This window comes from Aspergillus homomorphus, assembly GCF_003184865.1.
Source record: "Aspergillus homomorphus CBS 101889 unplaced genomic scaffold BO97scaffold_50, whole genome shotgun sequence".
In the NCBI taxonomy this organism is placed as follows: domain Eukaryota; kingdom Fungi; phylum Ascomycota; class Eurotiomycetes; order Eurotiales; family Aspergillaceae; genus Aspergillus; species Aspergillus homomorphus.
Window position 1 is genome coordinate 63,858 of NW_020291936.1, and position 23,720 is coordinate 87,577.

The window sequence follows — 23,720 nt, forward strand, 5'->3', positions numbered from 1 at the left end:
TCGGCTTAATCTTTATATCTCTCCATACATATATGCAAAGAAGAAACAGAGAGCAACGGCACTCGCATAATAGCTGTGCTATCATGATCTGCGTACAATCAGACAAGGAAGAAAGTCTCTTCCTCTTCCTCACTCAAACCATTTCATATCATATCGCCTCATGTCATGTAATGCATAAACAAATTCAACTGCGGGATAATACGTATACTTCACATTTCTTCCCAATCATCAAGGCACAAGGAAGTGACCAACATATGCAGAGGGTTTAAACAATAAGAAATGCACATAACATAAACATGAAACACGAAGAAGGGTGGGACAGCGAGAAAGAGATACACATCTTGGAGAAAAAGGAAGAAGATGAAGGGTTTCAATTAATGAACAAGAATGTGAAAAGGAAGAGGGTTGGGTTAAATGAAGAATTGAACGACGCTCGCGGTCTTCTAAAAATCCATCCGGAGCGCAATACTAGGCATACTCTGCTGCTCTTGGTCCGAGTATGTGCGTTCCCGGCCTGGTTTGGGGGCTCCGGAATTCACGTCCGCGCTGCGCAGGATATCTTCCAGTAGAATCTTCTGGTCTGGTTGCATAGTGGCCACCAGGGCGCGGAAGATGGCTTGATTGGCCTTTGCGAGCTCAAGCAAGTGGGCAGATGTTTCGGTGTACACGGCTGAGCCCTCGCGGTTGGCACGGGAGAGCAGGGTCGACATGACGAGGGACATGGCGGTTGGGGTTGCGTCAGCGGAGAAAATGGCGTTCGTGACGCAGGAAACAAGGGTGCGGGCGATAACGGTCTTGGAGTTCTCCGGGTCGCTTGCGACGTCGCCGTTCTCCTTGGGGCAGCCAATATAGAATCCAATGAGGCGGGGAGTGAGGTATCGTGCGATAGCCTCGCTAGTGGGAGATTTTGGTGACGGGGTTAGGAGGATTGACCGGATACAGCCCGCGGCAACATTGGCGAGACCGACATCCTGAAGGCAGTCCAGGAGTTCGTCCAGGACGAGAGTGATGACTGGGTCGTGCGGTGGGATGAGGTGGCCACCGGTTGTGAGAAGGATAGTGATTGCCAGAAGGGTATTCTTGGCACAGGGTAATGAAGACTCGGACTCCCGTCGTTGCGCGATGGTGAGCGTTGCGAGGAAGCGGGTGAGACAGCCCCGTAACTGGCGAGATACCACCGTAACGTTCTCGGGATCTTCCGGTCCAACGTCCCGGTTGTTGCTCACGCTGCTGATGAAGTGCTTGAAAGTGGGGAGGGCTTGGGGAACAACTTCTGCCTGGCACAACCCTGTCGCCAGAATTGTGCTAAAAATGTGTAGAATACACGCGTTGAGGTCATTGCGGATGATGGACGGGAAGATCGAGGCGACGTTAACAAGCGAGGAGAGCGAGAGCCTGATGAGCGACAAAGCGTCTTCTGATCCCACGCCGAATCGTGCAAGAGGCGTCGATTCGCGCAAATTGGGTAACAATCCCGCAAGGACGAGGATGATGCTTCTTGTCAACTCGAAAAGCTGTTCAATATCATCAGACAGATGATCATCTCGACCCTCGCTTCCCTTGGCTGACGGATGATCTAAAGAGAGGTTGCGTGCGATTTCCACAATAACATTCTGGATGGGGGTGCCCTCCGTCAAAGCAAGGCGATCAAGGGAGTCCATCGTCTCTGAGAAGATGGCGTCTTGATAGATAGCGTTTCCGGAGATCACCGGTCGTAGAATTCTTTTCAAAGCTTGAAGGATCTCTAATCTTTGTAACGGAGTTGTGAATTGGTCAACCAGAGCCTCGAAAGCGAGACCAAAAAGAACGAAGAAGAAAGCGACTGGTTCATCACGGTAGTTAATATCATGCCCTTTGCTTCCCACCTCTCCTTTGGATGCATCAGGCTCATTTTCATCAGGCCTAGCCTCGTCGAGCTCGGACTTGCCGTCTAGCGCGTCAAAGACAAAGTCAATGTCCCTTTCGACCAACCCAGCTATTGCATCAACAAGATTCAACCAAGAGTCTTGGTAGAACTGCAAAAGCAAAGTCAGTATACAGGAAATACATATGGTGTCATTCAATGGATGGCATACCTTCAGGAGTGTTTCCCGGTTCAGAGCAGCGTATACTTCGTCCAAGTCGCCACCTAACGGTCCTGTACCCAGGCTTCCAGAAATATCTGGCTCAAATCTCAAACGCGCGTACTCCTGAAGAGAAGAAAGCCATAGCGGAGTAAGCTTTGTAAGGTACGGCTGAACGACCTCATTGAGGTATTCTTGTTCGATACTCGCAATCTGGAGCCGTGCCCAGGCGGAATACAATGCCACTTTAACCATGACTCTGGCGTTCGAATTGAGCCCTTTCAGCTCCCCAATCTCTGTGGTATCCATATTATCTTAGGCCCGTTAGCTAACGTTCGGAAAGAGGCTTGGAAAGTACTCACTGGAGAAATTCTCGAGGCCAATGACCAGAAGTTTGAGAATTCTGCCCATTCTCTCCACATTCGTCACGATTCCTGTCGCAATGAATGTTGCAGAGACATTAATGGCCTCAGACGCTAGTTCTGCAGACGAATCAGCAGCAAACGCAGGGGTAAGAGCTGATCCAATCTGGGCCTGGTATTGCTCGAGGAGCGATGCCTCAGTAAAGTCCGGGTCGGGAGTTTTGCCGAACATCTGGTACATTAAGTCAGTTACCCTAAAATCAAGATAGAAATAATGGGACCATACTTTAAGAACCTGGTCAATAATCTTCAATCCCCAAATTCGAAGCTCTATCACATTTGCTGTAGAGGCCGAGAACGCCATGCGGACGATGTCCCCAACCTTCTGCTGCAAAACAAGTTCAGCGGGAATTGTTTGATCTGGTAGGATCGCTTCCTGTACGATGCACAAGAGCTCACTGAGACAGCTCATAACGAAATTACGAGTCTGCCATTTCAAAAGCTCTTGTCCCGATACTGTATCATTGGCACCGTCTGACTGCCCGGCCCCAGCAATCGCGGACGCGAAACCTGCAACCTCGTCGTCCGGCATATCGTTTGCTGAGGGTTTAACAGCAGATGTAAGGGGCAATTCCTCCACTTTGACACGCGTCTTAATCAAGGTATTGTGACAGCGCTGAATCCACAACTCTGTTTCTTCAAGAGCTGTTTGCTGCATCCAGTCCTGGATCATGCCTCTCAAAATCGGATGATCAGGTGTATCATCAAACGCGAGCCAGATGTCATCCTCAAGCGCCGGCGTAGCGGTGCGAATAACAGCTGCGGCGTCCCGTTTCATAAGATTACTGAGTCCTCGGATAGCCACGTCTCTCATTAGAGGGGTATCAGCGGAAAGCTCGACCTGCAAGCGTTTGACGTATCCAGGGAAGTCAACGTATGCTGGCGCATACAGTGAGAGATGATCCAGGCATTTTGAACTCTCTGTGACCAGGGCCGAGTTGTCCTCTAGTTGAAACTGCCTGAGCAGCGTGAGGATAAGATTCCGTGTCTTTGCGATGTCCTGGAGGTCAGGGCCCAACACATTGATAAGAGAGTCAACGCAGCGGCTGATTAAGACAGGAGTGAGGAAGGACATCTCGATATTGGATGTAGCCAAGGCTGCTGCCTCCTCGTTATGAGTGTCGGTATTGTATAGCTGAGCGAGCATACCGAGAGAACTAGAGACAAACGGCGAGAAGGTCAAACCGGCAGAGTTCGCAACGCGTTCTAGACCACCAAGGGCCCAGAAGTGAACCACGGGGTGAGGGTCGTTACATAGAGACATTAAGACGCCAACGATGGTCTTGAGATGCAGACCAGCTGCCATACCACCGACTTGTGAATGAATGCACCCTAAGGCTGCAGCACAGCCAGCACGAGCATTGGGTTCTCTATTAGCAACAATTGTATCCACGAGCCAATTAATCTGGGTATTTGTGAAGGTGTTGCCGGAGCTCTCGCAGAGCCGTCCAAGTGCCTCGGCACCGATTGTACGGACAATGAGGTCGGGGTCAGTAACGAATTTCTGGCTTGGTCAGTCTTCTGCCATCTTAATCCGCTGTTAGCAGTAGCCTCTTACCTGAACGAGCTCTTGAAGAACTTTATCAGTGGCGGGATTGAGTTTTCCAGCTCCATGGCCGAACTCTCCGACTGATACTTTGAGCGCGTGAAGAAGCGCCACGCCAACGTTGACAAGCATGGCAGCCTTGCGGCCAGGGTTCCGCTGCAAGCCTGGCGATGCAATAAACGTCGCAATCTGTTCGACGCTGCTTTCTTGAACCTTGGGCGCATGTAGTGGAACAGCCACAGAGAAGAGCTCGATGGCCGCGTTAACGACACCGGTTGCGTGCGGGTCAGCCAAGAGACAATCGCCTTGTCTTGACGAGTATAGAAGAACAGAATCGTGTTCACTTGCTTGGAAAATAGGGAAAGTCAACTATGTGTGTGAGTATCAAACCAGCAGCAGGAGAAACATTCTTTACTCACGGCATCATCAATACTTTGATCCGCCGAATCAACTGCAGACCATGACGGCCCGTTATCGTTCTCGTTCTTGCCATTAAGCGCCGCGCGAACGTAGTCACGAGTGATACCCGTCACTCCAAATCCATAATTGTCGCCAAGATCCCACAGAGTGTCAAATTGCGCTGTTGATGCTGCAATCGAGCTTTCTAGAGGGCCCGCTTGGGCAGCATCCGGATCTGCGAAGGATGAAATGGCCAAGCTCAAGAGACTAGATTGGGAGATGACATCACCACGGCTCAAGGGATGGACACGGAGTAACTTGGAGAAACATTGCAGGACACGTCGCCGAACCATAGTCTCAATATCGTGCAATTGCAACGATGGGTGAAGACGCTGAGATGAATCATTTACGGACTTCTGCCGTGGGAGGTCTTCCAGAAAATCAACTGTATTCTGAAGCATCCCTGCGATTCGCTTCGCACCATCGGCTGTGATCAATTTGCTATTGAACTCCATGAAAACCAGTAATGCACCCAGAGCACATTCTCTGACATGTGCAAGGAAGCTCATCTCCAAAACTCCACACTGAGCAGAATTTTCCTTGCTCAAATGTATCGGGAGCGCATTCTTCCATAACAACATCAGCTGCGATAAATGAATCTTCACAAAGCTTGGACCGAGTGGCATTAAGCCTCCGATCAGGATCCAAGCGACTTGAATCTGCGTACACGCCGCACGTAGCTCGGAGTTGCTACTGGTCTTCAGAAGGTCGGTTGCCTGAGTAAATACACGGGAAAATACATCAACAGACCCGTACAGGGGTTGCAGCCGAGAGGTACTTAGCATGGCCGAAAGACCATTAGCATAACCGACACACCGACGCGGGGATTGCCGAGGAGTGCCCAACTGGCCAACTTCCCTGTTCAAAGTATTCAGACAGATTGTAACACAAGACAACAACTGATGTGGGCAAGCGAGGACGAAGTTTCGCAAGCAGTGTGCTGCGTGGATCTGAACGGTGTAGCTGGGGTGAGACAGAACCAGAAGCAAAGCCTCGCGACAGGGTTCAGCGAGAGTAGCAAATGCAGAACCTAGAGATATGATCAAAGAAGACAGTGCGCTCAAAGTGCTAGTCAAAGAGTGCTTGCTTGGCTCGCGCCGTTCCTGAATAACCTGAGGGTAGTCTTTGAGTACATCATTGATCAACCATTTGGCGGCATTGAGCTGGCTGGTCTCTCGGAGCGATTCACGTCCAACCGTGTCCTCCAGAATACTTTTGACAAACTTTCTTGTCATAAGAAGCCGAAACCGGTTGTAGGTCACCGTGGGATGGTTTAGAAGATCGAACAGGAGGTGGGTAGCGATCTGGCTGTAACGGTCCTCAATTATCTTGTCGCCTAAAATTCGCAAAACGTGCTTGTAGCATACAGCAATGCCAGCGCGAGCTCGATTGGATGTTGTACTTTTGAGGTACTGCGTAGATAGTTGGCGAAGAAGATCCGGGAGGAGAAAGAATAGACGCGGCTCCGACTTTTTTGTAGTTGATGACTCTGAGACCTCAGCCTCCTCGTCATCTTCCGTCGGTTTCGCTGTGGGTTTCCTCGATAGTCTTTTGGATTTCTTAGGCTTCGGCACAGATACAATCCGGGTGTCCGAAGCATGCAACTTGGCTAGCGCGCGAGCAAGGCAGGCTGCAGCGGCGTGCCTAACGGGGGCCACAGGGCTGTCAATTGCCTTCCATACCACGGTCTTGAGGTGATCGAAGTCGTTCGTGTTGTCAAAGTATGGAGTCGTGTTCACCAATTGTTCCAGACAACGACATGCGTGGACTTGAACAAATGTCGACTTGTCCGTGGTTGCGGCATTGCGGGTTTGTTTCCAGATGTCTCGTGCTGTAGCTTCATCGAGGGGAACTCCAGACCCGACGGCCACCTTCCGCAGCACGGAAAACACCGACCCACGACATCCCGTATGATTACTAGAGGCTTTGAGTAGCTTCAGTAGGCTTGATGCTACAATACCGGACTGTGCAAAGACACTCTCTCCGGCGACCGCAAATACCTCGCCCATACAGTGGGCGGCCGCAAACTTGGTCTTGAGTTCCGCCTCATTTTTACTTGCAGTCAAGATCCCTAGCAAGTCGGTCACTGTCTCAAAGAGAACACCGCGATCACCCTTGCTGAAGATAGCACCGAAGCAGCGTCCCAGGTTATTGCGAATGACTCGTGTGATCGTCGGTGACGGTAGCGTAAGGATCTTGAACAACTCCTTTTTCAAGGACTTCTGTTGCGACGAGACCTGAGCCTTATCTAAGCCCGATATGTGTTGAACTAAGTCAGAGGTAAAGGTGAGGAGGTATAGGTCCTGTTGTTCGGAGGGAAGCGCATGAAGCTTGCTGATGTCGAGCTCCGCACGGGGAGCCGCATTGTCGGCGGCGGAAGTAGACGTAGCGTTCTCAGGTGCAGACATTAGGTTCGGTCGTCCCACCTAGGGTGTCACCCATACGGGCTTATTATTGTGTTGAAAAGCGAGATTGGAGATAAGAGTCGGAGGGTTACCTTGCGACTGAGAGCGCAGTCGAGTACTCACCGACCTTACGTAGTTCGATTCCGTCGATGGGCCGGCCCCTTAAGCGGGCACTTGGCCTCATTTCCGGGGGCGGTGGCGGAGAAACGGTCGGGCCGGCCCCGCTATCAGATCGAAGGTGCAGGGCCGATGATTGTAGATAATGCGTCTGCTCCATGCCCCGATAGAGATGGTGTTGTCTGCCATTCGATAGTCTCAGGGCTACAGAAACATGGTCTCCTTAGTGAGCAAGAGTCTGATGCAGCAGCGTGCTGTCCGAACCAACCAGCTGATGTGCAATGGCTGCCGTAGCTTCTCTAGCAGCACTCCGTGGTCTGCAGGACATAACCGCTGGTCTAAAATCAAGCACGATAAGGCCAAGGAAGACAAGGCAAAGAGCAAAGAGCGTCAGCTCATGAATAAAGAGATCAGCAATGCAATTCAGAGTGAGTTACAGCTCCGCCCCCTCCCTCCTCCATCTTGCTATGTGTCTATGCTAATCCAGCGCAGTGTGGGGACCTGATCCGCAGTACAATCCGCGCCTAACCCTTGCCCTCTCGAATGCGAAGCGAGCCGGAATTCCGAAGAATGTAATTGAAGCGGCTTTGGCCAGGGGGAAGGGCATAAGTTTGACTGGCGAAGCGCTGGAGCAAGTTACCGTTGAAGCTATCCTGCCACACAATGTCGCAGTCGTGATTGAATGTCAGACCGACTCAAAAGCCCGTCTTTTGCAGGACATTAGACATACGATCAAGAACGCCGGTGGGGCCGCCACCCCGACAATCTATCTATTTGAAAAGAAAGGTAGAATCGTTTTCGAGAAGAAGGATGGCGTGGATCCAGATGATTATTTAGATCAAGCAATTGAAGCGGGCGCCACTGATATCACCGCTGATGATGAAGGCCGTCTTGTCGTCTTTACTGAGCCCACAGAAACCAAGAGCGTGGGAGAGGCGCTGTCGAAAGTCATTGGACTTCCTGTCGAGGAACTTGAAGTCTTCTGGGACCCAAACAAAGACACCATGGTTGACCTCAAAGACGAGGAGCACGTCAGTGAGATTGAGAGTGTCATGAGCAAGCTGCGAGAGGAGTCGTGCGTCAATGAGATATATATAAATACGCGCCAGCTGTTTTGACGAGGTGCGGGGCCGATGATTTTGTCCTAGACCAAGGCAGTTAGAGTGTTGTATCATAGGTTTGGAAAGGCGTACTAGATGTATCATAATTAAAACCACCAAGAGAGCTTTGTAAACAAGATATCATTATTGCTACATGGGTTTTTAGAATCGCAATATTATTATTCCTTCCTCAATGCTTTCATTGTGCTACGCATCAAATTTCCAATTCCCACATTTCCTGTTGCATCCAACCAATCAAGCATTCGAACACGATAATCTTGCCAGGTCAGCTTCAAGCCGCCCTCTTTCTCAAGGGCGCTGAGTGCCTTTTGAGTCACAGGCCTTTGCAGCCTTGGTTTGCTTTCGTCGATACCGTTATCTTCTTCGATATCTGCAAAACACGCTGCAGACATGTTGCACAGGGCGACATGGTGACTCAGAGAGAATATGGAAGAGATGGTGTAGGAGAAATTGACCTCGCGCTTTTTGTCCCGTGTGCTGTCGTTGAGATTACGGATGAACCGCGTAAGCGCGTTCACGGTGGGTTGGGGAATCAAGCAACCCAGAGCATTAGGGTCTTCTGAATTAAGTCCGCGATTGCGCCAGAGCAAGTTGCAAATATCCATGATGTACCCGTTGAACTGACCCACAAGATCTGTCGGATATAGTGAGTCGGCAGAATGAGGAACTTGCAAGACTAAAGAAGTGAGAGAAGCTTCGAATGACGACTTGTAGCTAGCAAGTACTGAGCTCATGATCGATATAACAGAGCTTATCGGCGTAAAGACAAGGGTATAGACTGTGGGCGCTAGAGGGATCGTGAGACGAATGCTGCCATGCAAAGAGGCATACGAGAATAACTCAGCCAGAGTGCAGTAGAAATCGAGGACAGACAATATAGCCGGCTTTTGTCTTTCGCCCTCGATTATAGACTCCAGACTCGACAAAGCCAAAGACTCTGCATGAGAAACGAGGCGGCCAAGCGGCTTAAATTCGTGAGCGCTGAAGGGTTGAGAGCGCAGACGTACACCCCATTGACGAATCAACGATGAGTAGAAATCGAGCAGAGTCAATTGAGAGTGCGGCGTGCCGTCTAAGACCGATGCTTCCAGGTAGTTCAAGAAGTCTTTTCGCAAATCCTCATACTCCTGAAGTGGTAAATATGATAATAGACGGAGCACTTTGTCCTGATTGTCATGGCCGTTCCACGAGAGGACATATCGTGTCAGAAAATGAAATAACGCGTGTGGAATTTCCTGTAATCAAGTAAGCATCCATGATACACAAACTGGGGTCTCGATCCATACTTTCGTATACTGTGCGTAGTTGAGTGCGAGGTCTAGGATATACCCAAGTGATTCGAGCCCATTTGGGTCATCCTCCTGGACGCGCCCCAACTGATCATCAAGGAAGCCTTTCAACCAGTCGTTTAGACGGCGATGTGCAACATCAGACTGAGTCAGAAAGAGATACTTCTGAGCTAGAGCATCTCCCATCATGGATATGATTTGATTAGGTAGCTCAATTCGATCAATTCGGTCGACAAAGTGGTCCACGCTGCGCAGTTCTTCCAGCGCTGTATGTGATGATGAGACCCGTGATGTTTGCACATCTGGAACAATGACCTCCATCTTGGCTCGTTTGAAATGTTCACGATGCACTACCTGGAAGCTTGACGGCTGAGCAGCCTGGGACCTCTCCCAGTGCGTTTCTTGAATTTGTCTTACGTGGGCGGTCCATTCAGGATCTGGGTGCTTGAAGAACAATGCCTTTCTTCCTGAAGAAGCGATATCACCCACAATGACATCAGGACAGTAGTTCTTGAAGGCCCTGAGTAAAGTGAGAATTTCCTTGTCGTCTCCTCCCGAAGAACCGAGAAGCTCCATAAGAGACTGGATCCTAAACGGCTTGACGTGTTTGCGTCTCGTGATAAAGGAGAGTAGATGACACAGCGGTTTCCGCAAGCTGATCATATCGAGGTGGTTAAATAGCACCGCATAGAGCTTGGAAAGATGTGATCTATCATCAAGGAAGTCGTGTACAAGAATCAGCCATCGCAAAAGCAGAGCCTGCGTCGCCGGGGTGGGCTTCGTTTTGGAAGGTCCGAGGCAGCATACAACCTGGGTGATGACCCCGGAGGAAATTCTTTCTTGCGGATATAGATTTTTTACCAGAGTAGTAACTGTTCCTTGATCAAGGTGGTTACTCTTGGTGAGGACTTTTAGCAAGCGTTGGAGGCCAAATTGGGAAATTCCCCTTTCGTAGGCGCGCGTAGCTATTGTTTTGGCCAACTGGCCCGCATCCGTGTATCGCTGTTTGGAGGGAACAAATGCGACTGGAAGATGTTAGATAATGAGGAACCTCGGAGTGTTGTGCCGCCAACTGACCTGCTTCGAGGTGTTCAATCGCATCTTCTAGGCTAGTTGGCGCGACCTCGGAGCCTAAACGGATGATTAACATGGATAGTCAAAGGCTTGGTCTACAACAAACCTCTTTCTGAGTCAGACGACATTGCAGTCAAGTAGACTCCGAGTTGATTCGACCGAACAAATCAAGTGGTTCTTTTGCGATATCTCGTAGCGCATATCAGGCTGCACCGGCGCTTTGTCGCTTTGGGCCATCCAGATTTCGGGTCTTCACGCGTGAACTTGAACTAGTCGCGTCGACCGTACGCGAAAGGTCAATTATTATACCACAAGAACAACCAGCAACAAATGTTCTTACTGCTCTCAGCTAAGTTCACTTTTTATGAACACTTATGCAGAGGGCATGCTCTGGATTGTCAATAACTTTTGTCTAGCACACAGATTCTTGAAGACTCGCGGGCAGCTCGGAGATGGGCAAGCTTTACCAGATTTGGCAATCATCTGGCGACCGGGGGGGGGCCAATTATTTACACATCTCACGCACTCAGCTAAGAACAAAGGTCACTGAAGCCAAACAATACTGATTTGGGAAAGTGTTATTTACAATTTGATATTTCGACCTGAGTGAACATCTTTTACCTGAATTCATATTGTATTTCAAGAGTCACAACTGGAAGCTCAACCTACGCCGAACCAGATTGCTCCAGGCGCGTTCTCCGGATGAGATTTCTACATTCATTCAATTTACATAACAAGACATAGTCCATTGTCTAGAGTTTACTGAAGACATGTTAACCATGATCGAGTTCCCCGCAATGTGTCTGACTTTTTCCTCGCGAAATTCTTGGCATTACAACAGCCACAGAGTCATGAAAAGCATTGCCCTACTTCCTTTTCCTGGCCGCCTCCTTAGATTTTCCATTGCTAGATGCGGTCGCTGACGCCTCGACCTTGGCCTTTTCAGCTGGGTTAGTTGACATCTCGACCTTGTTCTTTTCACCTGGAATAGCTTCGTCCTCATCGTCACTGTCTCCTCCCTGGCCGAACTCATTGACACGGGTGTAGTCGACCTTGTACTTCCAGCCCTGGTAGAGCCAGACAAAGAAGATGACGTCATCTCTGAGCGTGGCAAGTCTGTGAAGCCAGGGCATCTTGACGGTAAATGCGAAAAGATCATCAATGAAGGTATTGAGGAACTTGTACATCAACGCCTTGCCGGGCATGTGAGCGACAGACTAAAGCGGTTTGTTAGCAGTGAAATAATTTGGAACCACAGACTGTTTACTGACCTTCAGTCGGTAGTTGATATACAAACTAGGGACCATCATCAGGAAGCCGTAGGCGTAGACACTTCCAACAAGTGTCTCAATCACGTAGGAATACCATGACTTGTGCGTGTTGTAGATGAGGCTGTAAGCTGCGTAAGCTGCGAGAAGAGGCACAGCGACGATGTACAGGTAACGGAACGCAATCTCATCGTATTCCTTCGTCTTCTGCTCTGTTTCGCTGAGCTTATGCTTGTCCTCGAAGACAATCACATAAGGCAGGAAGGAGAGGAAGGATCCGGCAGGGGGCGGACGCAGGCGCACATCTACAGTCTTCGTGATCTTCCACGCTTCAAGCAAAATACCGAATCCCTGGCTAGCAAGAATCATCCAGGATGTATTCTCACTGTTATCCATCAGGTAGAGGAAGATGACAGCTTGCATGAAAACATTGGCCAGGATGGTGCGAACGGAGGTTCCAACGACATCCTTCTTCTTACGCCAATGAGACTATCGAGATCCAACCGTTAGCGACGTTTCATCCCGGAAATGCGTCAAAGCACGGGTTTAAATGACTCACAATATCGTTCTTGAATGCGAGGGTCTCAAAAACCATGTGAAGAATGGTGACCACACCTGTGGTTCCCAATAACCAGATGTTCGTATCCAATAATACTTCCTTGATCATTTCGAACTCGGAGCCATCGCCTCCGCCCGGGGCAGCATTCCCAAAGGCAGCCTGTCTGGCGGTCTCCTTGGCATTTGCATCAAGACTCGCCATCATGTTGAACTTCCAATTTTGTAAATTGTTAAGGGTGATGCGCAGAGGGACAGTGTCAACAGTTGAGTTGAGTTCCATCATGTGGGTCTTGAGTTGCCAAAACGTGTTGAGAAAAACAATTGGATAGTACCATCCATTTTGCCCAGTGGCATCCCTCGCGCCGCTGGATTCCAGCTGCATGTGGTGTCTGATAGCAGGATGGACTTGTCGATACTTCTGAGCCCCAGAGTCGGGGATCAAAGAGACCGTGAAGTTGGGATGATAGAATGAGGCAATTGACACATTTGGAGTACCGTCATCCTCTTCCTCTGCAGCTTGTTCGTTCGAGGCAAGAAGGCTCTTGAGCTTCTTGGCCTTCTTCTTGGGGAGATACTGATTCAAAGGGCGAAAGAAGTGAACCGCACTATCAGTGCTATAATCCTTTGCTGTGGGATCCAACTGGTGTCCGCTCAGCCCGACGAAGAAGTGTGCCCAGAGTGTACCATTACGTTGAACTTCCTTCGGAACCTTGATGGTGGTATCGATTTCCCGGGTATCGCTGTAGTTACCAAGCGTAAAGTTTCTCTCTTCCAAGACAAGTGAACCAGATGGAAGAGATTTGAAGTTTGGGACAGCAATTGAAGGAGAAACATAGATGTTGAGATCAAGGGGACTATCGGTGGGCCAGATCGGAGTAACGATGTCAGGAATATGGCTGTAGTTGGGGATCTGGCTGCGAGGCGGACGAGTCGCAAAACTGGGTACATCACTTGGCTTGGCAACAGAGGCAGTGTTCTGTTGATTACCACCCATGAACTGGTTCATGATGAGCTTGGCTAACATGAAGAAAGCCAGGCCCTGGAGGACGCCTCTGAGGCCGGACTAGAGAGCAGAAACAAAGGTGTCAGCCAACTCGAAAGAGTCCAAGCAATGCAGAAAAAGGGCATACTCACGCCTTGCGCCTCCTCCTCCCTACGCTGTCTTTGTTCAGGCATTTTGTGGCCCGCAGTTATCGCACCTTGTCAGCAAGCTCGCGGTGGCGGTGGTAAGGGAGGAAGAAAAGGCCACGCCCGAAGGACGGAGGGAGCGATGGTCCAGAAAGGCCGGGTGTTTTTGCGGGTCCGTCTCATCGCCGGGCGGCGGCGGGCGCGGCAGGCTAACATGACATAAATCGGGGCTTGCGGACAAGCTGCGATCTCCATTTTATCACCAAGATCGTAACCCCGCGCAAAGAGGATTGTGCTCCACGTAACAACTTGCTTTGTCTGAGGTTGGGGTCTACGTGGTACTGCAGGGCGTCTCCTCGCGCAATCGACATGCTGGGCTCTCGAATGTCGGCATAAATCCAATGACGGACAACCATCCCTCTCCCGATTACTCCCGCCCACAGTTTCCTGCCCATCATGAGCCACGGGTATGGGTGATTACGGCTGGAGATTCGCCAATCGGGATATCGGTCATTCGCCAGATTCTCAAGCATGGTGACTGCGCTCTGGTCGGACGGACGTATTCTGATTCAGATCGAGATGAATGCCGTCGCGATGGGTTCGATGCTTTCCTGGCTGAGGTCGAAAGCCACAGCGACGAGGGTTGGGGACAGCGATTCATGGCTGTTCCCTTAGATATAAGGTGCGCAGAGGCCTCGCTTCTTATTACAAGATTAGGAGATGAAGTATGGCACATATTCACATGGAACTTGCAGAATGGTCGGTGAATGTCAAGCAGTCGTCGCGCAAGCGGTTGCGACATTCGGCAAAGTGGATATTCTCCTTTGCTGTACAAGTCAAGGTATATCAATCGATGCCCCAAAATCTGTTCCAAGTGCAACCCTTGCTAATCATTTACATAGCCCTCGTTGGTACGGTGGAAGAGCTAGCGGCTTCCCAGCAAACCCTGAACTTGGTTCGGGACCAATTCGAGATAAACTACTTCGGCCCCTTGAACATTATCAAGGCAACACTCCCTCATATGCGTCGACAGAAGTCAGGGCACATCATGATCCTTTCTGGTATAAGTAAGGCCCAGCACAGTCATTCAATGTTAATACCAGCACTGACAGGAGCCAGCTGCTCACATCGGCACGCCGGGGCTGGGAATGTACTGCGCTGCAGGCTGGGCTCTCGAGGGCTTCTGCGATGTAGGTGATATTCAGGGTACACATGACCACCCATCGCTAACTTTGCTGCTTAATTCCAGAGCCTTGCGTACGAGATAGCCCCTTTCAATGTCAAACTCACAATTTTCCAGTGCAGCATCGAAATCGGGATCCTCACCAATTTGGTAACCAGCGTACCTCCAATCGCACCAGTATATTCTTCTACAGTCAACCATGCACCGCTGTTTCGCGGAATTCTAAACCGTCTAGTTTCCCGCTTGCCTAACCATGATTCTCGAAACGCCGGGGCGTCGAACGGCTCGAGTAGCGCCAACCGAGGCAATCCTGTCGAAGATGGCCCATTCTCTGCATCTGAAGTTATCTCAACGTACCCTCCGCTCAGTTCTGCGCACATGGAAGTGTTGGTCACCGAGACTGTGTACGCTATTACGGCAATCGGTGGTCATGAAAACCCTCCCTCCCGACACATTGTGGGCCAGGAAGGTGTCGCTAGTGTGAAAGAGAAGTTAAAGACTGTTAGCGAGGAGTTAGAGGACTTCATTCAGTCAAGCTTCGCTGTTGATTATGCGGCTGATGATGCGAGCCGACTGCCTAAGGATGACGGCATGAGCACTGGTCATGATGCAGCCTGAGATCACTTAGTAATGGTGCAAAGGAGAACACGTCGACGTATTCTCGGCTACCAACCGATCTTTCTAATTGGAGCTATTCTAAACCTCAAACCAGTCCAAGAACAGAACATGTTTGTTTGGATTTCATCATCTCAGTCAGCACGACACTGGTCGGTTAGGCAGTTGTCCTCGACTTATTCTCGCGCACAAACCAGGCCTGCCTGAGCTCCCATAAGCTTCCCATATCCTGGTTGTGTCTGTAAGCTCGAAATTCCTTCCAAGAATTACCATTTGGCCTCTTCGTAATCCGTCCGTCAATTTCTGTTATCTTCGAGGCCAGCGCACCGAGTCCCTGTATATTGGGTAATATGATTTCCTCGACACCTTGGGGCTGGTCTAGAGTCAATGCAGTGATTTCCGGATCCAGATGGCAAGTTGCACTGTTCGCCTGCAGCTCCGAACACTGTCTCTTACTGTCAGGAAGCTCGACATCTGACTTGCGTTTCCTAGCGGAGCCAGCCTCTATCCCTTGAGCGTTCGGTCCTGGTCCTGACCCTAAGATAGTCTTCCCGTCCTCATGTTGCCCATTTGTGTTGGTAATTCCGGTAGTTTCTGTATTGTTGGTAGATCTTTCACAATCATTTGGGCTTGTGGCGTCTGTCGTTGGTGCTGGAGCAGTGGAGAGAAAGACACGCTGCCCAGGTGGAACAGCGAATGTCAAGTTCGCACCCTCAATCTTCACGATCTAGTGAGGTGTTAGCGAGCCATACTTTCTCTATGCGACGATGACCAAGCACCAAGCGGCGGAACATACTCTGGCTTCTTTCTCAACAAGGACCCTCTTGCTACCTTTTGCAAAAGCTCTGGAATACTTCAAAATATCGCCCTCACAGATTACACCATTATCAGTCAAGTCCATCAACTTGATTTGGGAGCTTTGTCCGGCCTGCAGACTTCGGTCCATTTTCTGCTTCTGACCCCAGAATTCCTCGAATTCTTCTTCCTTGAAACGGTCGAACTTGCCCGCTGCCCGCTCCCTGATAGCTATTTCCGCTTCACGTAGCCATTCCGGATCGTAGCGCCCCTGCTGGAGATCGAGCTGAAACTGACGGATGCCGTCGCGCCAGTTATTAGAATAACGTAGGAACGATTCTGGTGGCGGGGGGATTTTCGCCTCGGGGTCATCGGGTGAAGGGTAGGGATTCGGATGCGCGCCATTGGGAAGTAGCTTCAAGATCTCCTCCTTCTCGTTCTCCTCAAGGCATGTCCAGGCTTCAGGATGAGCAAGCAGTTTCTAGATGGGCATTAGCTTTGTCCGCGTACACCACGATATCAGTCACATCCTCTAGAAGTGTGAACGGCATACCACCAAGTCCAAATGGATTAGCTGCGACTTTGTGCTAGTCATCAGCTGCTCCTCGCTCCATTGCTTGTTGGCGGCCCGTCTTGGGTTCCGCTTCGGTCTGGCGTTTGTCAATGACATCGCGCTGCTAATAATAGGTCCGCCCGCGTTGCTCTGTTCCTCCGCCTTCGAAGATCGAGATAATTGGCTCCTGTAGCATTACGTTGATCAGCATTGCCATAAGAATGCAGCCTTCCGCCTCCAAACGTCAGCCGGTCACCGAATGGAGGCTCCTAGGCACGACTACAATCTTGGCGGACACCCCGGATCTCACCTCGTCACTCGCTGGCACTCCGAATTGCCGCTCCCGACCGCCTTGCACCTGCGGGCCATCGTTCCGCGGCCTGGCCAGATAAGTGGAGATGAACAACAGCGGGAGTTGGTGTTAGCAACACGATCACCGACGCATCAGCTCGCCTTGCCTTTGAAGACGACAGTGCTGAACTCCTCACTATCAAGATGGTCAGGTCAACGTTAATCGCCAGAATTGATGGTATGGTCACAACTCTGTTTTGGGTATGCAGAAGGAAGGTTTCGCAAGTTCGCTAACGTTTGGAGAGACAGGCCTGATGCTGGCGGCGTCGGTTGACGATGAACAGGTCAGTGACTTGCTGGAACTTTCACAAAGCGGTGTGTTCATGATTGATTGTCACTGACACAACGCACTTTTGAATCAACAGTCTGAAGGAGAACTGCAAGAGATCAAGTCACAAGCCAAGATGATATTCCGTCGTTTGAACCGCAACTCAGAGCCACAGGCGAGCATTGAATCCGGCCAGTTCAATCTACAGTAGGGACCAAGTGGATACCTAGCGCTTTCCTGCTTATGCTCATCGCTCAATATCTAGTTACATTATCAAAGATGATATCTGCTTCCTCTGCATATGCGATCGCTCCTATCCGCGCAAGCTTGCCTTTACCTACCTTGCCGATCTTGCGACAGAGTTCACCACCACATACTCCCCTGCACAGTACCAGTCCCCCACGCTGCGACCGTACGCCTTTGTGGAATTTGATACCTTCATCCAACGGACCAAGAAGCTGTACCAGGACAGTCGCGCTTCGGCGAACCTTGACCGCTTGAATGACGAGCTGCGGGATGTAACGAAAGTGATGACCAAGAATATCGAAGATCTGTTGTACCGTGGTGATAGCTTGGAACGTATGGGAGAGTTGTCTGGTCGTCTTCGGGAAGACAGCAAGAAGTACAGGAAAGCCGCTGTCCGCATCAACTGGGAGCTGCTGGTCAAGCAGGTAGGCACATTGCGTCCGTGACATGCAGACGTCCTGCTAACTAGTTCACAGTACGGCCCATTCGCAGGTGTCGGTTTCATCCTCCTTTTCATGATCTGGTGGCGCTTCTTCTAATTATGCTCTAAGCGGCCACAAATATGTACACCCACTAATATGAATGTATGCATAGTTAATGTCTCCGGTGGATGCAGGACACCATCTTCCTTGGCTCAGGATTTGAGAGGACTTCTGAAATAATCAGTGCCGGTCGTAGCACATGAGACCAGTGGCTTGCGTATGTGTAGGACATGTCTAACAGCATTCGAGTTCTTCTATATCATCATAAGTCGTCAAGATGATCATTTTTTGCGGCTAGAAAAAAGCATGCGAGCAGTTGGTCTGTTGAGCTTAAATCTCATCCTCTTCCTCGTCAAAGTCGTCTTCTTCTCCCATATCGTACAAAATCCGGCCTCCTTCGCCCGGACCGTCGCCCTGCTGCGCATCAAAGTATGGCAACACCACACCCTCACGATCCTTTCTTTGTCTTTCAGTAAGACGTAGCTCGAAGGTTGATTCGGGTTCTTCTTCTCCCGCGCCGTAATCCGGCTCCTGCGGCGGGCGATACAACGGGTGGTCGTCCAGCAGCGTCACAATCTCCTTTGCATACTGCGGAGGGTAGCGCGAAGCTGGTGGGAGGACGTACCATTCCAAAACGCCCCGACCGCTCTTTCTTCGGTGCTCCAATTCCAATACCACCCCTTGTGCAGATTCATTGCCAACCGGTCTATCCAGTCTGCCCAGAAGCACACCGTCTTGCTCCTCTTCCAGACCAAAAACAGGCGCGACCAAGCTCCGGTCACGAGCAGCCTTCTGAGCCAGGATGTGCGAGAACGAGTGGAGTCTGATGATGGTGGTTGCGAGGTAGGTCAACATGGAAAGAGGCGTCGGGATATAATGCGACAGAGGAGGTGGGCTGGGAACATCCTGGTGGAAGGTAACCACGAGCGAAACTTCAGCTTTCGATGCTGTGGGGCTTTGAGGCATGAGGAACAAGCTTAGGAATGACGATACGTTGAATTGCGCATCGTTTCGTTTCGCATGCAGGAGTGGGTTGATGGCATCGATGAGGATCAGTCGCCCTGGAGCTTTTTTAGTCGTGTCGCGGTTGACGATCGCCAGTGCTGGTTCAAGGATACGTACTGCGGGAGGGACTGCTGGCCGGAACATTTGTGTAGGTTGCATTGACAGCCTTGATTATCTCCAAGGGAGTCTTCCTCCGGCCTGCGACAAAGGCATCGACGCCCTCCGGCGGTTTCAAGGTCTCGAATGCGACAAATGTGATATGAACTTTGGACAACTAACAATGAGGTTAGTCACCATGCCACTAGAATCTATGAGGCCGGCTAGGTAGTCATCCAAAGTCGCAAAGACCAAACAACACGTCCCTCAAAGCCATATGTTGCCGGAGCCATCAATATGGGTCAAATTACCTTTGCGCGTCGAATGTATTCCTTGATTAGTGGGTTCGCGGGCTGCTCTAGTGAATCCAATACCAGGGCGAGCGGCGACGCTGTATCTCTAAGACTAAGCAGTTTCGAGATCAAGAGCAGGTTATGAGTCTGCCTGTGGGAAGTATTCATGGGAGCCATCTTGTAGGTTTGGCCGGGGAAGGACGGATAATGACTCGGGAAGAAAATGCGAAGGATATGCGGGGTCGGTTTTTGCATGCAAGCTATGGAGCTTGAGGGGTCGGCGGCGCACAGGAAAGGTTCCAATCAGCGAGCTTGCCGGGTTTAAGCTCAGCGCCTGCCTTTGTAGTTGGATCCACCGGCTTCATTTCCGCTTCCATCCAAGTTGAATAAGATCGAACTTTCATGTGTCAATAAACGGGCTCAAATGGTTTCTATCCAGTTCAGAGATACCTTCTTAGCTTGATCAACTGAAAGTACTTTTGGCGCATTTTCTTGAATTCTGCTCGAAAGTACATCCACGGTTTCATTTCTCGTATATACTCATGAAAGTGACCGGATGTTGACATGCCAACCGTAAGGCTCAAAGCAGCCAGTAAGTTACCAAACCCAAAGTACTGACCCCTGATGTAAGCCCCGGAGTAGTTGTGAAAATAACGATAGCTCTGTACAGTTACTGTCTCTTTTCCTGCATGTCATTCGATACATTTTTGCATGGCTTACAGGCATTACCTCTCATCAACGCATTAGAAAATTTTCGGTACTAGTATTACTATGACAGGAATAACAGCTATCGTTCTTTATCAGAGGCAAGAAGTCTTTGTTCTAAGAAGAGCTTCCACCATGGACCTGCATGGGCTTTGCACAGTTTTATCACTGCTTCGTCTTGTCGAGCGCCGCAAAATACATTATGGCACTGGCCCGCCACCATCATGATGCGAACTTCATATATACAAGGTGTCGCAATCGATACCGTGATTGAATGAGTATACGATCTGGTCTGTTTGACCTTCAATCGTCCAACGACGACAAGAAAGGAGAATTTAGCGCGAGCGGGCTCTAAGACAAGACGCATGAGCTCAGTAGCATTCGGAATTCTACCGGTTAGCAGTTGTACACATGGGCGTGCTGTTGACTGAAAAGCCTCTACTGACTAGGTAAATTGACTTGTATGGTGAGCCATGGATTTCTAAGAGAAGTTTCATTCTCAAAGTTGACTGGTAGTGGACATTAGTTAGACATTGTTCCGCAACATAAATCGGATTGCCTCCAACCTTCCGCGGCATGGAGCCGACCGCGCAACTGGCACAAACTGGCGACCGTAACAACTTCACGCCTTCAGCTTCGGTCTGGGGATCAATCACCAAAGCTGATTTTCAAACTCAGTCGTGCATGCTGGCAGCCCGCTCATCATCGCGCAATTACTAATAATCTCACAAGACGATGGTTATGATTTGATCTGTTTTCGTGTTTTACCATAGACGTATTTCTCACCCCCTAGCCGTTATCTTTCGCCGCGGAAACAAAACCTCACGCATCGACTTCGCAACGAAATTTATCGTCAGTGCAGCGCATACCTCCTACGAAAGCAAAATTTACAGACTGGCATAATGGCGGAGCCACCAGCGAAACGTGCACGGAGACCCGATAGCTCTACAATGTGGGATCAAGATGATACGAGAACACGTTCACCCGAGCCAGACTTAGATTACGCCAGAAGTCCGCGGCGGGAGCATGGAAAGGAGTATGGGCGGCGCGATGGACCCAGAGATGATCGAAGATATCGCTCGCGCTCGAGGGATAGGAGAGACAGGAGACGCGAAAGGAGCAGGTCAGGGGATCGTCGGGATCGCGATCGCAGGGACAGAGACAGAGACGGACGAAGTACGAGGGAGAGGACTATCAGCAGGGAGAGGCATCATGATAGACGAGGTATGTGGCTTGCTTGGACTTGTCAAACCCCTGCAGATTCTCAATTGTCATCCCGCAGGATACCCATCGAAAGGAGAAAGATATCGATCCCGATCCCCTATCCGGAACGGCAACAGAGTTAGATCCAGGACTCCACCTCCTAGAGGCCCACGAGGCGATCGCAACGTTGATCGCAGAGACCCTCGAACACAGCCGAATGGTGTAGCGGACATAAAACTGCGACACGACCGGCCCCGGGACGAAACCGAAATGGACCTTGACGATGCTGTCGGAGATGACGATTTCGAAGAGATGATGCGCCGGAGTATGGGCTTTACAAGGTTCAGGAGCACGAAGAACACTAAGGTTCCTGGAAACAATGTCTACGGCGTTCGGAAGGAGAAGAAGACGGAGTACAGACAGTACATGAACCGTATAGGAGGATTCAACCGACCGCTCAGTCCATCCAGGCAGTGATTTCGACACGGGTTCTCTCTGCCAAGACTTCGTGTCCCTTTCATTATATCCCAAGCCATTTTCTCCTTCATATCTTCTCTATCTTCTATTTCCATTGTTTTTCTTATTGGGTGATATCATTGTTTTTTCCTTTCACGGGTTCACCGCGAAATGCATTACTGGCGTAAGATTTCGGGTGGTTTTTGCTATTCCAAGCTCGAAAACCAGGCGAATGAAAGAATATTTAAATGTGCCTGGACAGTCAAAGATTGACCGAAATTCAAGTATTTTGAGAGCCTCTTATCAGCATCCAGTAAGCGCTCGGGAACACATGACCAGAGTGACGTAGGTGCATTTTAAAGGCCCCTCTACCCCTCTCCCCTGAACCACAGTCACCATTCTACGGAACATTTCTCATCGTGGCTTCGCTTATAACTATAGGCTCTCGACTTGCACCGTATTGCAAGATGTCCACCAGCAGCGAGCGCCGTGAGATCGTCATTGTGGGTAAGTCTATGGCTTCAGTAGATCTACCTCGCACGACAGAAATTGCCCTCGCTAACCGGTTGTCTCCAGGTGGTGGTATTATCGGATGCTGTTCGGCGTACTACCTGACGCGACATCCGTCCTTTGACCCATCGCGTCACTCCGTGATACTCATTGAAGCAACTGAGATTGCAGGAGGGGCGTCGGGCAAAGCCGGCGGTCTTCTGGCCCTATGGGCATATCCAAGCAGCATCGTGCCGCTGAGCTACAAGTTGCACGCAGAACTAGCCAAAGAGCACAATGGCAAAGACCGATGGGGTTACCGAGAGGTTAATTGTGGACAGCTTATTATCGATGGCCGACGGCTTCCTGACAAGAAAGAGACTAGTGGGGGCAATGGGCCAGAGTCTGTGTCGCTGCAGAAGCGAAGCGCTGCTGCCTTGGAGAAGCTGAAGTCTGCCAGAGTCCCGCAAGACCTGGATTGGATCGAACCCGAGCTCGTGAGAGGCTATGAGAGTATGAGTGATCCTGGAGAGACAGCCCAAGTCCATCCATACCTTTTTACTACTTCGATCGCCAAACTAGCCGAAGAGAGTGGTGCGAAAATCACGCTGGGATCTGTTACAGGTATCAACTACTCGGAGGACGCCGTTCAGTCGGTGACCTATACCGATAAGAAGAGCGGTGAGTCGCAAACGATTTCTGCGACTGATGTCGTTGTTGCTGCCGGTCCTTGGACAAGGACCGTCTTGCCAGAAGCACCTATCTCAGCGACTCGCGCCCATAGTGTTGTAATTCGTCCTCCACAGCCGGTCAGCGCCTACACGCTGTTCACCAACATAGCGTTACCGGCGAACTTCGATCCAACGAAGCGCTCTCGACCGGATGTGGCGAGTCCAGAAATCTACGCTCGGCCCGACGATACTGTCTATGCATGTGGCGAAGGTGATCAAACTGTCCCCCTGCCTCCGACGTCTGCCGAAGTTGAGGTGGATGACGTGCGATGCCAGGAGATCATCAACCAGGTTGGCAGTATATCTGACCACCTTCGCAATGGAGAGATTTGTGCACGACAGGCTTGTTACTTGCCGAATGTAGCCGCTGCACGTGGAGGCCCAATGATCGGCCACACGGGGACGAAAGGATTATACTTGGCCGCTGGCCACACTTGCTGGGGTATCCAAAATGCGCCTGGCACTGGCAAACTCATCAGCGAATTTGTCTTCGATGGGGAGGCCAAGAGCGCACGCATTAAAGCGCTCGACCCGAGGGACTATTTTTGAAGGGAGTGTATATACATAGAAACCGCATAGAGTAAATATCCATTGCTTGTGGCTACTAGCGCAGGTACCTTGGCTCAGTGGCCGCGGCACTGCGGAGCTTGGGCCACGTAAGTTGCGGAGCGGAAGAGCGGCCGAAGCTCCTGTGGATTAAATGACAGATGTTAATTCCTTCGTACAACTCCAACGGGGCAAGCTTCATTGATTCATGCCTCTTCCCATGATCAATTCCGATCAGTGAGGACCCTTTACT

At 50.4% G+C, this 23,720-nt stretch overlaps 10 protein-coding genes across 10 annotated transcripts; 5 read left to right on the plus strand and 5 right to left on the minus strand.

The window, feature by feature from the left end:
* Positions 1-190: 190 nt before the first annotated feature.
* On the minus strand, positions 191-6,898 carry BO97DRAFT_461515 (AP-1 complex accessory protein LAA1; the record flags this gene model as incomplete). Its single annotated transcript, XM_025699368.1, has 6 exons — positions 191-2,015; positions 2,076-2,377; positions 2,426-2,657; positions 2,712-3,989; positions 4,044-4,400; positions 4,451-6,898. The coding sequence occupies 6 exons, from the start codon at positions 6,896-6,898 to the stop codon at positions 444-446; spliced, it is 6,189 nt and encodes a 2,062-aa protein (XP_025547470.1). The 3' UTR covers positions 191-443.
* Positions 6,899-7,175: 277 nt separating this feature from the next.
* Positions 7,176-8,238, plus strand: BO97DRAFT_408402 (post-initiation translation factor DPC29). The gene is made up of 2 exons (XM_025695855.1): positions 7,176-7,440; positions 7,505-8,238. The coding sequence occupies exons 1-2, from the start codon at positions 7,227-7,229 to the stop codon at positions 8,128-8,130; spliced, it is 840 nt and encodes a 279-aa protein (XP_025547471.1). The 5' UTR covers positions 7,176-7,226; the 3' UTR covers positions 8,131-8,238.
* Positions 8,239-8,291: 53 nt separating this feature from the next.
* Positions 8,292-10,905, minus strand: BO97DRAFT_376783 (Mis6 domain protein; the record flags this gene model as incomplete). Its single annotated transcript, XM_025693033.1, has 4 exons — positions 10,603-10,905; positions 10,500-10,553; positions 9,420-10,447; positions 8,292-9,368 (listed from the first exon to the last, which is right to left on the minus strand). The coding sequence occupies exons 1-4, from the start codon at positions 10,622-10,624 to the stop codon at positions 8,292-8,294; spliced, it is 2,181 nt and encodes a 726-aa protein (XP_025547472.1). The 5' UTR covers positions 10,625-10,905.
* Positions 10,906-11,246: 341 nt separating this feature from the next.
* Positions 11,247-13,781, minus strand: BO97DRAFT_376786 (CLPTM1 family protein). Its single transcript, XM_025693034.1, has 4 exons — positions 13,457-13,781; positions 12,324-13,385; positions 11,768-12,253; positions 11,247-11,713 (listed from the first exon to the last, which is right to left on the minus strand). The coding sequence occupies exons 1-4, from the start codon at positions 13,496-13,498 to the stop codon at positions 11,363-11,365; spliced, it is 1,941 nt and encodes a 646-aa protein (XP_025547473.1). The 5' UTR covers positions 13,499-13,781; the 3' UTR covers positions 11,247-11,362.
* Positions 13,726-15,459, plus strand: BO97DRAFT_480681 (short chain dehydrogenase/reductase family protein). The gene is made up of 5 exons (XM_025700767.1): positions 13,726-14,132; positions 14,206-14,291; positions 14,353-14,517; positions 14,570-14,640; positions 14,700-15,459. Exons 1-5 carry the CDS (start codon positions 13,852-13,854, stop codon positions 15,249-15,251), a joined length of 1,155 nt encoding a protein of 384 aa, XP_025547474.1. The 5' UTR covers positions 13,726-13,851; the 3' UTR covers positions 15,252-15,459.
* Positions 15,406-16,785, minus strand: BO97DRAFT_354313 (uncharacterized protein; the record flags this gene model as incomplete). The annotated part of the gene is made up of 3 exons (XM_025692094.1): positions 15,406-15,975; positions 16,045-16,524; positions 16,597-16,785. Coding segments are annotated over 3 exons (1,239 nt in total), but the record flags the coding sequence as incomplete, so codon positions are not given.
* Positions 16,786-16,860: 75 nt separating this feature from the next.
* Positions 16,861-18,092, plus strand: BO97DRAFT_376797 (SNAP receptor SEC22). The gene is made up of 5 exons (XM_025693035.1): positions 16,861-17,125; positions 17,197-17,231; positions 17,313-17,422; positions 17,481-17,886; positions 17,938-18,092. The coding sequence occupies exons 1-5, from the start codon at positions 17,092-17,094 to the stop codon at positions 17,998-18,000; spliced, it is 648 nt and encodes a 215-aa protein (XP_025547476.1). The 5' UTR covers positions 16,861-17,091; the 3' UTR covers positions 18,001-18,092.
* Positions 18,093-18,273: 181 nt separating this feature from the next.
* Positions 18,274-19,528, minus strand: BO97DRAFT_473103 (Elongator subunit IKI1; the record flags this gene model as incomplete). The annotated part of the gene is made up of 3 exons (XM_025700205.1): positions 19,356-19,528; positions 19,066-19,222; positions 18,274-19,004 (listed from the first exon to the last, which is right to left on the minus strand). The coding sequence occupies exons 1-3, from the start codon at positions 19,512-19,514 to the stop codon at positions 18,274-18,276; spliced, it is 1,047 nt and encodes a 348-aa protein (XP_025547477.1). The 5' UTR covers positions 19,515-19,528.
* A 1,167-nt stretch (positions 19,529-20,695) lies between these two features.
* Positions 20,696-21,995, plus strand: BO97DRAFT_376801 (SNUT3/LISCH7 family protein). Its single transcript, XM_025693036.1, has 2 exons — positions 20,696-21,266; positions 21,325-21,995. The coding sequence occupies exons 1-2, from the start codon at positions 20,945-20,947 to the stop codon at positions 21,720-21,722; spliced, it is 720 nt and encodes a 239-aa protein (XP_025547478.1). The 5' UTR covers positions 20,696-20,944; the 3' UTR covers positions 21,723-21,995.
* Positions 21,996-22,101: 106 nt separating this feature from the next.
* Positions 22,102-23,615, plus strand: BO97DRAFT_376805 (FAD-dependent oxidoreductase). The gene is made up of 2 exons (XM_025693037.1): positions 22,102-22,208; positions 22,278-23,615. The coding sequence occupies exons 1-2, from the start codon at positions 22,169-22,171 to the stop codon at positions 23,468-23,470; spliced, it is 1,233 nt and encodes a 410-aa protein (XP_025547479.1). The 5' UTR covers positions 22,102-22,168; the 3' UTR covers positions 23,471-23,615.
* The last annotated feature ends 105 nt before the right edge of the window (positions 23,616-23,720 follow it).

Bases quoted from the DNA above. Each gene is read 5' to 3' on its own strand.
- BO97DRAFT_408402 (XM_025695855.1), top strand. From the start codon at position 7,227: ATGGTCTCCTTAGTGAGCAAGAGTCTGATGCAGCAGCGTGCTGTCCGA. The intron at 7,441-7,504 runs GTGAGTTACAGC...AATCCAGCGCAG, and splicing joins GATCAGCAATGCAATTCAGA to TGTGGGGACCTGATCCGCAG.
- BO97DRAFT_376786 (XM_025693034.1), bottom strand. From the start codon at position 13,498: ATGCCTGAACAAAGACAGCGTAGGGAGGAGGAGGCGCAAGGC. The intron at 12,254-12,323 runs GTGAGTCATTTA...GGATCTCGATAG, and splicing joins TCGCATTCAAGAACGATATT to TCTCATTGGCGTAAGAAGAA. The intron at 11,714-11,767 runs GTCAGTAAACAG...AAACCGCTTTAG, and splicing joins ATATCAACTACCGACTGAAG to TCTGTCGCTCACATGCCCGG.
- BO97DRAFT_480681 (XM_025700767.1), top strand. From the start codon at position 13,852: ATGACGGACAACCATCCCTCTCCCGATTACTCCCGCCCACAGTTTCCT. The intron at 14,518-14,569 runs GTAAGGCCCAGC...GACAGGAGCCAG, and splicing joins CATGATCCTTTCTGGTATAA to CTGCTCACATCGGCACGCCG. The intron at 14,641-14,699 runs GTAGGTGATATT...GCTTAATTCCAG, and splicing joins CTCTCGAGGGCTTCTGCGAT to AGCCTTGCGTACGAGATAGC.
- BO97DRAFT_376797 (XM_025693035.1), top strand. From the start codon at position 17,092: ATGGTCAGGTCAACGTTAATCGCCAGAATTGATG. The intron at 17,126-17,196 runs GTATGGTCACAA...TTGGAGAGACAG, and splicing joins GTTAATCGCCAGAATTGATG to GCCTGATGCTGGCGGCGTCG. The intron at 17,232-17,312 runs GTCAGTGACTTG...TTGAATCAACAG, and splicing joins CGTCGGTTGACGATGAACAG to TCTGAAGGAGAACTGCAAGA.
- BO97DRAFT_376801 (XM_025693036.1), top strand. From the start codon at position 20,945: ATGGCGGAGCCACCAGCGAAACGTGCACGGAGACCCGATAGCTCTACA. The intron at 21,267-21,324 runs GTATGTGGCTTG...GTCATCCCGCAG, and splicing joins GAGGCATCATGATAGACGAG to GATACCCATCGAAAGGAGAA.
- BO97DRAFT_376805 (XM_025693037.1), top strand. From the start codon at position 22,169: ATGTCCACCAGCAGCGAGCGCCGTGAGATCGTCATTGTGG. The intron at 22,209-22,277 runs GTAAGTCTATGG...GGTTGTCTCCAG, and splicing joins CCGTGAGATCGTCATTGTGG to GTGGTGGTATTATCGGATGC.